The 18,002-nt window shown below is 39.6% G+C and overlaps 1 protein-coding gene across 1 annotated transcript; it reads right to left on the reverse strand.

Annotated features, from left to right (window-relative positions):
* Positions 1-1,087: 1,087 nt before the first annotated feature.
* Positions 1,088-16,758, reverse strand: fhl1b (four and a half LIM domains 1b). The gene is made up of 6 exons (XM_037749217.1): positions 16,605-16,758; positions 3,898-4,077; positions 3,595-3,769; positions 3,220-3,389; positions 2,919-3,105; positions 1,088-2,177 (listed from the first exon to the last, which is right to left on the reverse strand). The coding sequence occupies exons 2-6, from the start codon at positions 4,051-4,053 to the stop codon at positions 2,026-2,028; spliced, it is 840 nt and encodes a 279-aa protein (XP_037605145.1). The 5' UTR covers positions 4,054-4,077; positions 16,605-16,758; the 3' UTR covers positions 1,088-2,025.
* Positions 16,759-18,002: the final 1,244 nt, after the last annotated feature.

Consider the following 18,002-nt stretch of genomic DNA (forward strand, 5'->3'; position numbering starts at 1 on the left):
TGGCCTTAGTTATATTTCCGTGTTGATGTGTCTATTTTGTTTAAAATTAGGTTTTGTCAAGAAATATTTGGCGAACAGTGTGGCTAATCAACATTGTCAGGAAATGACTCAGAAAAATATTAAATATGATAAAAAAAATGATAATATACAATGGAGTGGGCTTTAAATGGTGGCTAGTTCAACTTTTCTTACATCTATCTCATAAGTTAAATCATGTCACCCTCACGTACCATCATTATTGGAAACATAATGTACAATAGTCACTTTTACTAAACATTACAAAACTTTTTAAGCTTTTAATTGTATTTCAATTTAAGCTGTTCCGTTTATCATTTGTGTTTCATATTTGATGTTTTCCATTTTCTTATTTCCATAGCCATTTTTCAATTTCATCTTTACAATTGAAGCTTTCAGTTTGAGAAAAAGACCAAAAATATCCTCCATAGATATTGTACACAGCTGACTTGATTGGATATAAAACCCTATATATAGATATAAAATCTCCGTTTATACAACTTTAGTTAAAATAGGGCTGCAACTAATGATTATTTTAATAACCAGTTAACTTGTTTGGTTATTTTTATGGTTAATGACTAACTCATTTATACTATAAGATATCAGAAAATAGTGAAAAATGCACAGTATAATTTCACAGAGCCCACTGACATCTTCCAATTGCTTGTTTTGTCTGATCATATAAACTGTATATGTCATAAAGATATTTAATATGTAAAAATATTAAAATAAAATGTATTTGATTCCAAACAAGCTCTGAGACGGAGCACAAGATGAACCACAAACCTGTCTCTGCAAATACCGGTGTTTTCTTGCTGGTAAGAGAGAGAAAAATGGGTATATGTACATGTTAAATACACAATATACAGTATAATACACAGCATATTTTAACCAATTGAGTTCCCATTTCATATACAGTATTAAGCTTCATATAAAAGGTCTTGTCCCTTTTCCATTTTTATCTTTATCTACATGTAACATAGTAATGCTGGCAAATAATGTGCAACATGTTTTGCAGTTTGCTGTACGTCAACATGGATCAATGTTAAATCAATAAAAACAAATGCAATACTCAGTTTTGTAGAAAGTTTATTTCATTTTAGCAACACATCAAGTCGTACAGTTTGAATATATTCTAATTTCATATTGAAATGTACTCTTTCCTTGAAGGGAGAATGTTTAAGAAAAGTGCATAAAAGTGTATTTACTCAAAACATACAATAAGCAATAGCAATCCTTTGGAAATGAGCAATTACAAATATAGATATCATTTTGATTATTTTAAAAAATTATAATTTTTTTTGGTCATAAGAAAATATCACCTTTCAAAAATAGAAAAAAACAAGTAGACGTTAAAGCCATTAACATACACTGTTATTTTTGTGCTAAAAGACAATGAAAAAATACAATTGAAATGTTTTAAAACACTTGGTTCCCATCTAGCTTTGTGCTAACATGTCAGCCTACACCATGTTGAATGAAAGCATCAACTGTCACGACTATCAGCTCGTAAAACAAATTGTAAGAAAACGTGACCTTTTGAAAATAAAAATGTTTCAAATGACTTGTAGACTCATACATCATCATTAGATTTACTTTTTTGTATTTCAGGTATGTAATGCATTCATCTGCTGCTCATTTATTGTAGGAGGCTGATCGTGTTTACTGCCCATGTAAACAGGAAAGGTTGTTCCTAGTAGGTCAAAACATATATGTGTTTTAGTATCATATTTTATGTGGTACAAGCCTCCTACATGAAACCAGATTTAACTACATACTATTTATCTTTTGAGGACTTTTAGGACAGAGCTTGTCACTACCATCACTCAGCACAGTGTATGTTTGAGTCTTAGCATGCAGCATAAAAGCAAACAATCAACAGTGGACACAAATCACATGTTTCCGTCACTTCGTAGGTATTTTCCCTCTGGTCTTTATGTCAAAATAAAGAAACAAAAAAACATTATGACGATACAAACCACTGTTAGACAATGACCAAGCTCTCCAGCTCTACTTGTTGCCACAGTCGGAGCAGAAGATGTCTTTCCCATTCGCCACGAAACGCTTGTTGGACAGACTGAGGGAGCATCGCTTACAGTTGAAGCAGTATTCGTGCCAAGAGCTGCCCTCGTAGTTCACCACGTTCACTCCTTTACCAAAACCTGAGAAGAGAGGAGAGGAGAGGAGAGGAGAGGAGAGGAGAGTCAGAGGAGAGGAGAGGAGAGTCAGAGGAGAGTCAGAGGAGAGTCAGAGGAGAGTCAGAGGAGAGTCAGAGGAGAGGAGAGTCAGAGTTTAGTCCAACCTTTGAATTTTATTTGACCCTATATTAACATTCAAGGGCTGGGCCCTTCCGTTCAGATGTACCTACCCATTTATATACATTTCCATCACATTCATATTCTGCGACCGGAAGTTGCAATTTACAAGGTAAGAGCGCGTATGAGAACGCTTTGTATTTCAATTTTATTTTTTGTATTTTAAAACAAAAATCAAATAACCACTCATTTTTTGTTTTTTAATATCCGTTTGTGAAAGGAAAATCGAATGACCAAAAGATACACTGACCACTGATGTATTTTATATCATAGAATAAAATTTTAAAATCTCTTACGCTTGTGTTAACCACATACCTTATTTCAGGCATCTAATGAAAAACCCATTAAAAAAAAAACATTGACTTCCAGACGAGAGAACCGGAAGTGCTAAATGCTAACTAATTTCTGGATTTTAGGACTCATTCCCGTCAACTCTATTTGAGTGTGTGGATGCTTTTCTTTTACTATTTTTGTATTAGTAACTCTGACTTAGCATAAAAAATATTGTTATATATTATTATATTCCCTGGCACTGTTTTTCATCTGTATTTAATGTTAACATAATTGTCAGTTTAAATTGAAATGAACCTGTGATGGGGTTTTGGCAGGCGCAGCATTTCTTTGCCACGGACGTCTTGTAGCAGTCCACGCAGAAGACCTGGTCCTCGTGGCTGGTGAAACTCTGCCCTGCCAGAGGCTTTGAGCAGGAGCTGCACACAAAACAGTGGCTGTGCCACGGCTGGTCCTGGTAGTTCACTCCTCCGGTGGTTATAGCCTGGAGACAGATGGAAGAGAAGAGAAGAGATACATGTATGATTAGTGAATGTTCATGTTCCTGTTGCTTTCAGGAAGAATGATGAAGGTGTGTTTCATGTTTGAGAAGAATGACCTTTTTGCAGCAGACACAGTGTTTGGCGAACTTCTTGTCATAGCAGGGGCTGCAGTAGACGTCAGTTCCTTTGGAGAGGAAGCTCAGAGACCCGATCGGTCGTTTACAGCTGAAACAGGTGAAACATTCGTCGTGCCACGAATTCCCCTTGTACTCCACGCTCTCTGTACCTGCAGAAGATCAGAGAGGAGTTGATGCTACTGCTGCTGCTGCTGTTGTTTTCTTCGTGGTTTGACGCCATAATTACGATTATCGGGCTAATAATCATGTAGATGTTTTGATGAATTTGTAAGTTAAATTCTTTTGAAAAGTAGATTTCCTCTATGATAACTCTTTCGTTTTAATCGCCTAAATAAAACGGCTTGCAGGTCTTACCAGCCGGTATGGCTTTATAGCAGCCGTGGCAGCGTGGAGCATCCACTGTGGAGCAGCACTTCCCACACATGATGCGGTCGTCCTTGGTGCTGAAGGGCTCCTTGGCCAGAGACTTGAAACACTTTGCGCAACGGAAACACGCCTCGTGCCAGTATTTGCCCTTATGGCTGAGCTCCTGATGGAGGAAGGGAGTTTGATGAGAGGTAAGTTAAGGGGAAATAAAGGGGATCACACTGGACAGATCTTGATGAGAAAATACATGCGTAGAAACCTCAATTGCAAACTGATGACACACACACACACCTTTGATTCCACAGGGATGGGTCGATGGCACTCGGCGCAGGTGTTGGCGCAGAACTTGGTGTGGCAGCGGACGCACACCGGCTTGCCTTCGTTGCGGACGAACCTCTTCCCCCCGAGGTCCTCCCGACAGTAGAAACAGTGCGAGCTTTCCGCCATCGTCACTCCAAGGGAGACTCACAACTACGACAAATAAACCAGGAAGAGAGGAAAGGTCAAATTCTGCACATCATAAAGCCATCATGTAGAATTCAAGTTATAAATAATGCAGATTTTAGAGCGGCAAACTCAGAATTATTTTCATATTTGTTTGTTTTATAAAAATGTCAAAAAAATGCTCATTTTGCATCATTTTAAAAAGCTTGTTTCGTCCAAACAAACTTTCCCAGTTGAAGAAGGCTACTTAAAACCACCACATAGAGGCGCCCTTGATCCGCTTAGTGGGATTGAAGAAAAAGAAAAAGGTTTCAAATAAACAAACCCTTTTGATATTTATGCCTTTCATTCCTCACTCTGTCACAAGAACTGTGCCTGAAATATTGGTTTTGTGTAAAAGCATAGCAACCAGGTGCACATATCTGTGTTTCTGTATGTTTGCATATGTGCATAGCGTTCATGTTTGAGTGCTCCTGTACTCTGTGTGATATGTTCCTCCTCATTCACACATCTTATCTCTGCCTGATAATAAAAAAACACCTCATACAACTGATAACTTGGACATTAAAGCTCGACGGCTGATCTGAGAGGCAGACAAATGATCAAGAACAAAGTCTGTTTCCTGTAATGTGATGATGTCATTTTTACCTCCACCAAGGAGAAGGGTCTTGGAAGGAGGTTATGTTTTCACCGGCGTTGTTTTTTTTGTTTTTTTGTCTGTCTGTCCTTCAGCAGGATTACTCAAAAGTTCTTAATGGATTTAAATGAAATTTTTCGGAGGGGTGGGGTTTGGCACAATGAACTATCCATTGGATTTTGGTGGCGATCCGAATCGAATTGATGTAGATTCATGTAGATATGAACGGCCCATTCTAAGGTAACGAAAACACAACAATTCTTATTATCTGGTGATTATACACTAAAGAAAATATACTTATTAATATTTTATTCTATTTCTGCCAATAGATGCCCCCTAAATGTTACACACTTGTCCTTTAAAGTAAAGGATCTGAATACTTCTCATTGCTGTCCATCTTCAAGTTAAATCAAGTAACTAAAACTGGATTGCACCTGATTATTCAATAATAACTACGTCTTCAGCATCCTTATGTAACTGATTTCTCACACAACATAGTCCAAAAATCACTCTCCCTGAAATACAACGCTCATAAACTCCCTAAACATAGAACCAAAATCACCACGTTGATTCACCAGAAGAGCCGTGATTACAGGGTCCGGAGCTCAGATGGTAAAATAATACAGGACAAGACGGCAAAATCACGGCTACACAAAAGCACAGAAATGTGGAGGGAAGAGATGGCGAAAGTCTGTTCACTCAGTTATTTCCAACATCAAGTTCATGCTGGCTGACCGCGAGGAATTCTCCTCAACCGTGTGTGTGTGTGTGTGTGTGTGTGTGTGTGTGTCCGCACAGTGAGGTGAACACATGAAGGAATGCCTGGTATGACTAATGTGGTGAGATCTGGAACGTTGACAACTCTTTGACATGACCGACACACACACACACACACTTCTTAAACGGACCACTCCCTAGGAGACCAGCAAAACCCCAAACTATAGCGTTCACCTCCTGGTTGGAGCGGCATGTCAGCACAGATACATGAGGAAGTTCTGGTTTTGGCACAGGGCCGATGTTACCACGAGTTTAGGCTGCGTTCACAAACACTCGAATCCTCCCTTTTCTTGTGACTTCACTTAAAACTCTCAACAAAAATCACGTAAATGGGTCATTACTTTTTAAAGGAGAGGGCCGACAGATATGGGTTTTTTTTAATCAGTCACGGGTGGATAGAGGCAGTTGTAAGTCCTGCAACATGATCTTTATGTCAAGGACTTGTACAACAAGTTGTTCTAGTTTTAAAATCCCACGCCTGAAACTTCCAACGGCCTGATTGTTCGGCCCCCAGAAGAGCTGCTTGCAGTGTTGTCGTGAACCATGTTATGGCTGTTTTTACCCGCCAAGTGTGAAGTTGATTGGATGAACGGTTCTCGAGATATGCGAAGGACAGTCATACACACACACACAGACAGAGATTCCTTCCTTTATAGTTAGATGATGACGCTACAGCGCCACCTTTTGGCCAAATGGCACCAAATTTGCTATGGTCACTCAACCATCAAATCTACACATGTCCACCAAATGTGGTTGCAATAGCACAAAGCGCTCAGGAGATAAGACATTTTTTGTAATATAAGCCCAGCCCACAGCTTTTGAGCTAACTTTGAGGGCCAGCTATAGCAAAACTGTTAGAAGCATCAACAATCCGAAAAACAACTTTTCCCGGCTTGGTCCAGAGATGTTTTCTACCAAATTTGGTGACGATTGCTCAAGATTTGTAGGAGGAGCAGCAAAATATCTGATTTGGACAAGTTCCAAAATGGCAGAAAATCAGTCTAGATGCAAATGATTGGCTTACGTGGCTTATAATGATAGATTCGTCTGGACCCCCAGAATCCAAGAAATAAAGAATTCAAAAAGTTCAAATAATTCAAAAGTTAAAGGCCAAAATGTAAAGTTCATTGTTATAGCGCCACCATCTGGCCAAATTGCACCACATTAGACAGACAGAGATTCCTTGCTTTATGGTTAAATAATTTAAGTAAAGGTTTTAGGTTAAAAATAGATTTGTTTGTTTTTAGGTTAAAGTCTGAGTAAAGATGTGGGAGGCTGAAATTAGAGTCATGACCTTCATATTTCTCCCAGCAGTCTGTCCTTTTTTGGGACTCTTGATAGCGATTATACAACATACCGTCTGTCCTGCCAATATTCAATGTCTCAAGGGCTCTTTTTCTGTTTTCATTCAAGAAGAAATATTGGAAATTGGGTTTGAAATAAACACATCAATCACATAAAAAAAATCTGTTATAACAAGACCAAGCCAGTCCAGCTCTGTACAGCTGTACTTGGCGGTGTTTTCAGCTAAACACTAACGTCAGCATGCCAACATGCTGGTACTAAGCAGAATCAATGTTCACCATCTTAGCAGTTGGCAACTGTGGGGTCTGAAGAGTGAAGCCAATGCTGAAGTGCCTTAAACTTACATTCTCTCTAATAGCCAGCAGGGGGCGACTCCTCTGGTTGCAAAAAGAAGTCTGATTGTATTGTATAGAAGTTTTCGTCTTACAACTTTAACCCTTTCACAGTGTGTTTTCAGTTCATGAAAGTTAATTGTAATGTTTGGTCACCTAAAAATGTCTTATTCAGCATTCGGTTGTACTTAGCTCCACCCTCTTGTGTCACTTCTGGTTGCAAAAAACAAGATGGCGACGGCAAAAATGCACAGCTCGAGGCTTCAAAACGGCAGTCCGTAAACCAAATGGATGATGACTACGTCCACTTCTTATATACAGTCTATGCATCTGTCAGCATGCTAACATTTGCTAATTGGCAAACTAATGAAATCCATCATCTGAGGGCAATGAATGCCAATAGTTCTGCAGTTATGTGGTCATAAATCAAAGTACTGGACAAGCTGAAATTTTGACCAGATGATGGCGCTAGATGAAAAGTCAGTGGATCAGTTAAAGTTGGTACAATTCATCTTGATGGGAACATGAATGTCTGTACCAAAGTTCATGGGAATCCATCCAGCAGTTGTTGAGACATTTCACTCTAAACCCCAAATGTCAACCTCATGGTGGCGCTAAAGGAAAAGTCAGGCTATTATCAAAGTCAGCAGGATTCATCCTCTGAGGACCAAAAATGTATGTAAAAAAATTAATGTCAATCCATCTGGTAGTTAAGATATTTTAGTCTGGACCGACAGACATTGTCATTCCTAGAGCCGTACAGCTAAAAATACAATTTGCAGCCCAAATGTTCTGTAGCTAAACGATGTGTTTTTGAATTACTTAGTTTGACTCAGTGGGTTTTTCTTCCCATTTTTCTCTTCACTTAGCCTCCTATTAGCCGAGGAATATGCCGACCCTGAGGCTACTCATCAGCAGATTACCTTATTTGGTGTAAATTGCTCTGAACTGTGTAATCAAAAAAGTATCTGGGGAAAAATACTACTTCATTTAGAACATCTGTTCCAGTGAGACAATGGTAAAAAGTGAAAATGGTGAGCCTTAAATGACTTTTTAATTTAACCATTTGAAGAGATTTCTATTGCCTCCACATGGCTCTCAACATGGTGACAGCTGATCCGGCGGCTCATAGCAGTCGTGTTTAGAACCTGTAAACCCGTAAATTGCGGATTTTTATCTGAAATCTGCAAAAACTCTCGTGAGACTCGCTGCCCAACGACCTATCCTAACCTTTAACTATTCAAGGTCAATGCCTAACCATAACCATCTTGAGAGTTTCCCAACTCGTGGGTGACCTTCTAGACACGACCGCTCATAGGGAACGGTGTTGACAGCGCTAACGGTGAAATCTACGGCAACACAGCTGACAGAAATAACAGTGTGTACCCGAGGAGGAACCGGAGGGTGGGTGCTACGCTTCCAGGACCATTGGTCGGGACGATGTTATCGGCTGTAAATGCCGTAACAGAGCAGTGCAGAGCATGAGCTAGCCAGTGGGGCACGCTCACATGCACAAAGGCTATATATTTACATATTAAATAGTTGTTTGCTGCTATATTAATGCTCTGGATATCGTATAGAGCACCTTTAAACTCTCCAGCCCAATCGAATAACTGAATAAATATGCAATATGCCATGACAACATCTTAATATAGTACTTTTACACATTTGTCTGCGGTCAGGGAGGAAACAAATTCATACCAGTTGCTGATAGCACAACATGAAACAGTAGGCTAAAGTGATTTTGTTGCCCAGAGTGTGTTTGATAGAGATATGTAGCTGAGGTTAAAGGTGCTACTGTTAATAAAGTTGAGTAAATAACTTCTTTTGTGGTCTTGTCTCCTCAACAGACAATAAAGCTACAAACTGACAGCGCTATCATGTGGAGTGGTCATACATCTTCCTTTCAGTGACCTGCTAATTCATTACTTATTAACGGAAACCCAGCAGCCAGTTTATTTGATGACTGGGAGAGGCTACTCATCCATCTCCATTGGAGGACAGCAAGTCCAGACAGCCAAAGGAGAGGTCTGGTATTTACCTGTTATCCTCTACTTCACATCCTGCCTCTCCCTAAACCAATATGAATACATGTCATCATTTTTCTCTCCCTCTCTTTTCTTGTTCTTCCTCCAAACTGCACTATACTGTGTGTGTGTAGTTCACAGCTATATTAAGTACTGTGTAGCTCCAAGGCTGTAGAGCAGGCGATAATAATGCGTGGCTGCCAGCATCATGAAAATGTTATCTGATGGGAGGCAAACAATGGCGGAGAGGAAGCGAGCCAGTATCCACACAGGTCTGCAGGGGAAATAAATCAGGTTTCACATGACGTCAGACGGCTCTGAGCGAGGACACTGTTGCTGCATGTCTTTACTTTGTTTCACTGCAATAAATATTCTCGCTGTGTCATGGCACGACGGCGCGGCATACATCATTTTTCTTGTATCCAAACTGCCAATACAAAACTCTCTTGTTTGATCGCCATGGAAACAGTTAAATGTGAAATCAAGCCGTGTCGGAGTTGGACGGCGGCGCTGCAGCCAAGCACAACTCCGTGTGTGCATTAATCATGTCGTAAAGTGACATCATGGGGACTCGAAAGCTGGGTCACGGGGTAAACATGAGGTTAGGCATGTAGTGGTTGTGGTTGAAGGATAAGGCTGGTGTTATTCTACATTTTCGTATTGTCAACAAATCAACTCAAATATGAGTAAAATGGGCATTTGTTGGAGACTTGTCACAGATAAATACATTGCAGTGTATGTGAGAATGACTCATGATAAAGTCATGCAGTCTGCAGCCACTCGATTTAAAAGATTCCTGACGATTTAGTTTTGAATTCTTCACGTCTTGCTCCTTATCTGGATTGTTTTTGCTCTCTCTCTCTCTCTCTGTCCCGTCTCCGTTAAACTTTCAGCCACCTGACTGTAACAATTTGATCTGCGGTTGGAGTTCTGCGGTGTAAAAATAAAACACAGAGAGGTGACATCATGCCATGTGGACGGGAGGAAAATCACGCGCACATTTTAAAACACATTGAGCATGAGAAAGAAACAAAGAAACTAAAGTAACAGAGAGAGAGAGAGATAGAGAGAGAGAGAGAGAGAGAGAGGAAAACAGCCAGGACAAACATGGCCAGACAAACTAAAATAAAATGGTGTCTGCTTGTACCAAACGTCTGTGCATGTCCATGTGTGTTGGCGTGAGCTTATCGCTGAAGAATGTAGCGGAAAACTGAGAAACAGGAAGTCTCCATCAGGACGGTGAAGTTGGCACAATCCAGCCACACACACACACACACTGAATGTACCAGCTATTACTGACTGTTTACATTAACATCTCATTAACAGATTCACGTACAATAAGCCCCGTCTGAACTTCACATTCAGTGTGAACTGCAGGTGTGACCTCGACTTCCATGCAGACTTCTTGGCCTTTGAAAACTCTCTGGACTCTTTAATCATTGAATTGTGTGGCAGCCGGTAGAAAATGCCTCTTAATGGGACTTCCTGGTGGTTTAAAAATAGCTTTGGAACTCTGAATGCACAAAATATTCACCTTAAATTCATCTTCATCCTGAGCTGCAATCCACATCTGAGCTGTTTTAATGACTTCAAAATGTCTCTTCAACTTCTCTTCATCTATATTTGCTCCTATTGTAATTGTGATGTAGATTTTAAATTAAGAATGAATATGTTGTTCTTACTTTACCTCACACAAGTATAAAAGTGATTAGAAATTGTGACTCATTGTTTAAATGTCAAGTTGTGACGGTTGGGAAAGAAATGACCTTTTAAGTCTAACGATTTGTGGTTGTAACTTATTAATGGCCTCTAAATGATTGCGTTTAGACATCCTGTTGCTTTAAAAGGGAAAAATCTACCCAAAATATTAGCAGTGTACTTGTATCACATTATTATTTATTTTTGTTTTAGTCTCACAAAGAGCAAGCTAAATACAAATTTAACAGAGCACGACAGACTCTCGCGATAATTGTAATGCCTTTTCCCTGTAAACAAAATAATTTAAACTTAATACTAGGAAAACCTTAATAGTAAAACTTTGATTTTTTTTGTGGCGACTTGAGAGCAACAAACCGTAACCACAACATTTATCACCTTGTAAAGCAGACACAGAACAACATTTACGTCATGTTTCTGGCCAGCTGATTATTATTCAGTGTTCTTTTAGCTCTGCTTTGGTCTCCTCCAACTCCTGAGGGAAATGTCTGGCTCTTCAGCTGCTAAATGCTCCACTATGGTTCAGAGCCTTTTCACTGAAAACAGCTGCCTGCTACGGCTGAAAAACGACACTGGAGAGGGCAGTGAACAGGGTCTGAAATTAAATTTAGTATTCTTTTTTTTTTGTGTGACACTCACTCAGAAATTTTATCTGCCACTTTTTAAATATATGCGCTAAATGAAGGAATAACATTTTAGATCTGATTTCATTCAATATATTTTACACAAAAAACATTAAATGCATGGTAAATTACAATGTTTGAATTACACCGTAGCTTCAGGGGAAGGGAGAGTACTGTACTTTGTTATTGTCATCTATAGTGGTTATTTGCCTAAAAAACACAATTCAAATGAATAGGAAATAAATGATTATATTTTTATTTAAATATTTGCTTTGATTAAAAGAAAATCATGGCATCTCTAGTTTTGATGATGTATTATAAGCTACTTAGAGCTAGTGTTAGTGTTAGGAAGTTACACAGGTCATAATTCCCTCTCTAATACCTATTTGATATTGCTGTTAAAACATTTCCTTTAAACAACTGTATTTATTCAAGTTTCTCGCCAAAACGTAATTTTAAAAGATTACATTTGAACATATCACGATAAAGTTAGAATTTACCTTCACCCAATACTCATTTTGACTGAATAGAGCTTGAGTGCACCATAATGTAACTCACTGGAACCTCCGTTAACGTTAGTAGCTCCAGTATTTAACCAAGCAGGACTGTGCTGCCCACCGGCTGCTTATAGGTAACGTTACTAACTCTCCTCCTGCCGATTTCAACATGGATTTGTTGTTCACAGTGTAACATTATCAGGGAAAAAATAGGGTGTGTCTCTCAGGTTTAGTGGCGCCACAACCAAACTGAGACATGATACAGCGCACGTATTCCGTTATGTCATTGTGTATGCGTAACTGTCAGAAAGCATCAATACTGTTTATAGGGGAGTAATAATTATTATGTGTCATTCGATCCATTGTTAATATAAAAATAGTGATTAGAGCAGCTTTAAAGATCACTGCATCTCCCAATCGTGGCCCAACTGCAGCAACATCACACCCCCGATTCCAGTCATACCATCTCAAAAATAAATACACAACATCAGTATTTGAAACTGAACAGCGAGTTCAGCTAAACATTTGCACTCCCACATCAGCCTACAAAAGAAAGATAATTGTTTTTTTTGGCTTCAGTGAGGCACATTCCAGACAGAGGGATAAAGCCGATACAACAGATCTGAGTGGTGTAGAGCGAGGTCGAAGAAAAAAAACGCAGCATGTCCCGCTACAACAGGACAGACATGATGGTTTTACCAGAAGCTGCTGGTTAGCTGTACGTCAACATACCTCGCTTCGTTTCTCTCTCTTCATCTGAGCTCCTTCTGTTTCTGCACTCATCTGCTGTTCTTGATTCAGTAACTGAGATGTCTTTCAGAACAGAGCAGCTGACAAAACTAGAAAACCCTCAGCAAGCAGTGATGTATGACCAATTTCCATTACCATGCATATCTATGACATTTTCTGTGTGTGTGTGTAAGTGAACGCTCCCAACACTGGCACCACATCAGCCCTATTGGAGCACTATTGAAGGTCCAACAATAAAATGTAATGCTCGAGAGCTTGTTTGCTTCCAAAATCTCCCTTCATAAATCTCCAACCAACAAAAATCCCTGCAAATCTCAGTTTCTAACCATTCTCCCAGATTCTAACCCTAACATAAATGACTACGCCAAACCTTACTTGAACTGAACCATTTCTGAACTAACGCCAAACATGACTATTTCTGTATAAAAATAGTATATATATAAATTTTCCTTCAGGGGACCGAACATGAGATCATTTACCATCAATTTAACTGTTGAACCACAAGGCTGAATGAACTCACAGATCGCCAAATTAAAGGAAAAACCAACATAGTCGGTAGGATGTTGGGCCACCACAAGTCTCCAGAACAACTTCAATATTCCTGATTTTACAAGATTGTTTGCCTCTACTGAAACTCCATTCTCACAAAGGTATTCACTCATTTGGTGTTTTGATGATGGCGGTGGAAAGCGCTGTCTAACATGTTGCTCCAAAATCTTACATATAGGTGTGTTTCTCATAGATTAGGACCTGGTGAATGTGAAGACCACAGTATATACAGTATATGAGTATTTTCATACCTCTTGCATCCTGTATGGAAACATCTGTGTTTGTTAATAATTGTATCTCCCAAAATAATAACAGACTATTTCTTTAAATATCTGTAACATTAACTAGTAGTCAGGTATAGCTGCTGCCGTCTTTCCTCGTAGACATCCTTGACGGCTTCAACGTCCTCAGAGCTATCTGGCTTTGCCTCCTTTTTTTGACATTAAGCAATACAAAAACTTTTTTTTCTGTCAATTTCACAACCACTGATTTATATCAGCACACCCAAACACATCACAACAGGTTTTAATAGCCACAAGTAAAAGATAACACACTGCCAAGTCTCTCAGTCAAAATTTCACCTTCATGTTATCAGAGCACTAAAACTGCAGAACTCCATTAAAAACTCTACTAAAACTATGGAGTTTACCATTGGGGATCAATGAAAAGAAAAAACACATTCTGTCCTATTAAAGCCCCAACAGGCGAAACACAACAGGGAGTTTACCCATGACATGAAGTCAGACAAATTGCATAAAGTTTTACGAGCCTGTGATGCATTTTATGGGACTGAGCTCATGGTAATTTCTTTACCATGCAGGCACCAGCTTCGAATCAGACTAAAAAACTCCCTATGGCTTTCTGGTGTGTGTGTGTGTGTGTGGGTCAGGCAGCGAAAGGTCAGTCATACATATGGTTTACTTACTGTCTGTGTGTTTGTGCATGAGCGATAGTGCTTGCTGTTAGAAATTACTGTTATGTTGCAAGTACTTCCATATGAAAATCAGCAGCAAAAGTTTACTCCAGTTGCAACATCTGTGACATGATGGTTCCTTCTGTAATCTTGGTGGAAAATGTCTCCTTCCCCTTTCAGTCTTGTTTTTTTTTTTTTTGCTGGGAACCTGAAGATTAATTTGAGATGCAGCTCAGGCAGCACGGTGTGTCAAGTTGTTCTAGTCATAAATCAGATATAAACATGAAATAATTAAAATGAATTGTAAAAGGGTGTAAGGGCTTAGAACATTATGATAGAAGTATATGATGGCTATTCCCATTATTACGCAGATTTGGTGCTACATTTAACCATTTTTTTTTTACCACTCCAGAATTGATCAAAATTATCAATAATCCCTCCATAATACCACATTAAGACACCAAGACCTTGAGGAACACTATAGAAAAAAACATGCTGTGATTTGGTATCAAAAACCTTTGACATTTTGAGATTTCTGCAAGAATTGCATTTTTCGGCGACTGGATGGTTTTGGAAACTTCTCAGAAACCCTCTTATTGTCAATCTATCTAGGAAAGCCATCCATCCTCTGAATGCTCTAAGTCTGTAGTTTGTGGCTATAAAGTTTCATGAGGCTGTGATTATCCTAGAGGTCACCACAGGTCATTTTATAAAGTGAGGTCAAATTTTTAAAAATGGTCTCACTACAATGAAATGGCTACTATACGGACTGACGTCATCACACATGAATACAGTTGGGCTCATTGGATCCACAAGAGTCTCAGCTTTACAGTGATACACAGCTGATGTAATTCAGAGACTGTTTAGGGACCCCATTATGCAGAAATATTCAAATACACCATTTTAGAATAGGTAAAAATAACACATTTATACTGCATGCAAAAAAACTACTCAGTTTTCACCCCAAGCTGCATGTGATTGTCATAAAGTGGGCATGCCAGAAAAATTACCTTTTTTTCATTTTTTTAAGTTTTATTCCTACATCTTAAGGGTTGCAGTCACACAATATGCCATATGCGATCTGTTACACCCGCGACCCTGATTTCAATTCACAACCGCTTGCAGAATAATGACAACTGATAGAACCAATACTGAAGCCATATGCATCACTTACATCAGCTATTCTCAACCACGTGTGGGCCTCAGAGCGCCACCTAGTGGGCCGCAAAGGTACTGCCAAATGGTTAGATTAACCTCCTATTCTGTATTTCAGAGGTTGTAGCGGGCTAAGTTTTAGAGCTAGAGTGAAACTAGAAAATCTAAGGAATCCATTGGTACTAATCATGTCATATTAGCCTGTCAGGAAGGAGGCTCAGTAACGCTCCAAACTTACGCTAAATTTTGGCGAGGAAAAACTGGCATTTTCAAAGGGGTCCCTTGACTTCTGACCTCAAGATATGTGAATGAAAATGGGTTTTATGGGTACCCACGAGTCTCCCCTTTACAGACATACATGTCTCAGATGCAGTGACACAAAATGGAACGTTTTATAATGTTGGAGACAACCCTGCAACAGTAAAAGCTCCAAAGCGTGTGGTGAGGAAAAATGACCCTGAATACGTTGGATTCATAATGGCAGGCAGTGATGGGTGAGGGGAAGCTGAATATTTATGTGGGTCATTACACCTGACGGTGGCATAACACATATTTATAGCCCAGTTTGTCATTTATTTGGGAAGGTGGTCCCCAGAAATGTTTTAACAATCAGAAGTGGGCCTCAAGTTACGAGAGGTTGAGAACCCCTGACTTACATGGATATAAACACACACACATGCAGGACAATGAGAAATAGCAGTATAGCCTATACAGGAATTTTAATTGACCTCTGTGATGCATTTTTTTGCCTCAGCGGTTCCATCACACACACTTGGAGTGAAAAAAAGGAGACTTCCTAACTGGAAACAGATTTCAGGAGCAGAACCAGGCTTCCACAAGTCAGCATGTAACTGTACCTCTCTCACACACACACACACACACACACACACACACACACTTATAGAGCCGGACAGACAGACAGCCAACGCCCCAGACAGACTTTAAGACTTGTTTCCTCTCCGGATATCAAAGTGCTGCATGGCAAAGTGTGCAAATGTGCATGAAATCCTAAGATGTGTGAGAGAGAGGAAGAGAGTTACTACTTACTGTACATGTGTTAGTGGGACATATACTGCCATTAAAATAACTATAACTTTACAATGGCCACATGTTAACAGTGGACTAATAAAAGACTTATAACCTGCTTGCTCAAGTGTAAACTACAAAAACAACCATGCATGACCTGGTTAGTCTGATAAACAGGTTTGGTTAGACTGAGGTTTGGTTAGAGTGTGTACAGTAAAGAAACAGTGGTGCTGATCAGCCAGCTTACCGGGTTCAGGTTGATCTCTGCAGGCGGTGATGATGAGCGGTGCTCTCTGATCCGTGTGGAAGCAGCGGAACTCCGCTTTAACGAGACCCTCACGCGGCTTTAAGTACTGCACATCTGCAGCTGCGTCAAGCTGGAACACAGAACCAACCAACAGCTGGAGACAGGATGTTGTGCCTTCAAAATAAAAAGAAGAGGGGTGATTTTTAAGTTCAAAATAAAAGTAAATGTGATGGTTCACTTACACCAGAAGAGAGCAGCCTCATCATAGACATTTTTTTATTTTTTTATTTTTATTTTTATTTTATCTTTATTTAACCAGGTTAGTCCCATTGAGATTAAGAACCTCTTTTCCGAGGGAGACCTGGCCAAGACGGTCAGCAGCAAGAACACAAAGTTGCAGACACAAATAGAGATAAAATACAATTCACAATCACTAAAAGCACAAAAATTTGCATTAAAAGAGAACCATCTAAAGACAAATGGGGGGACAAAAAGGAGCTTTTCTGAGAGTCAGCTGTACAACAAGGGGGCTAAAATCATTGGCATGCCATAGAGTCTGCTTCTAAAGCCTTCATTTTAGATTTACAAATATTTAATGATACCAGCTCCTTGAGTTTTAGGTCTGTTTGGTGCAAATTCCAGGCTGAGGGTCAAGGTCAAGGTCATGGAAAACTTTATTATTTATTATCCCCTAGGCAAAGTGTTGTACAGCCACTCAGCAGTACCATACAGTCATCAAACAAAAAACAATAAATAGCCTATTAAAGGCAATACATACAAAAGCTTACAACATACAACATTACAGGGCATTGTTTAGGAAACCAATGGCAATCGGAACAAAATAATTTCTGAGCCTATTGGTCCTACATTTACGCAAACTGTATCTGCGGGCTGACGGGAGCAACCTGAACTCAATGGACAGGGGATTGCTAGGATCAGGTAGGACTGACTGAACCTTCTTCAATGTCCTACTTTGGAACAGAGGAGTCAAGTCATTCAGGGTGGTGCCTGCAATTTTGCCGCACACTTTGACAACACCCTGCAACCTGTTCCTGTTTTTGAGTGTGAGCAACCCATACCAGCTGATAAAAGAGAAGGTCAAGACAGTGTGCTCCGGTCATGTAACCAGAACTTGGCGTTCCTTCACCAGATTTCACAATGGCTGCGGAGGCGTCACAAACGTTCTCATTTTACAACTAAACCGTGCACTACAAGACGATTCTGAAAACATTTGAGTCGAGAAATAGGCATTAACGTAACATAATATTGATTCATATTTGATCAGCGCTGACTAGTTTGACCATTTGGTCGGAGTTCGCGAGTGATTGACAGCTGCCTCCGTTGAATGAACAGCCAATAGGAACGCTCTATCTCTCAGAAGTGACCTGTGATTGGCCA

Source organism: Sebastes umbrosus, chromosome 17 (genome assembly GCF_015220745.1).
Source record: "Sebastes umbrosus isolate fSebUmb1 chromosome 17, fSebUmb1.pri, whole genome shotgun sequence".
In the NCBI taxonomy this organism is placed as follows: Eukaryota; Metazoa; Chordata; class Actinopteri; order Perciformes; family Sebastidae; genus Sebastes; species Sebastes umbrosus.

Coding starts and splice junctions, on each gene's coding strand:
- fhl1b (XM_037749217.1), bottom strand. CDS start 4,053: ATGGCGGAAAGCTCGCACTGTTTCTACTGTCGGGAGGACCTCGGGGGG. Junction 3,106..3,219: donor ACTGTGTCTGCTGCAAAAAG/GTCATTCTTCTC, acceptor ATCTGTCTCCAG/GCTATAACCACCGGAGGAGT. Junction 2,178..2,918: donor CTGCCAAAACCCCATCACAG/GTTCATTTCAAT, acceptor CTCTCTTCTCAG/GTTTTGGTAAAGGAGTGAAC.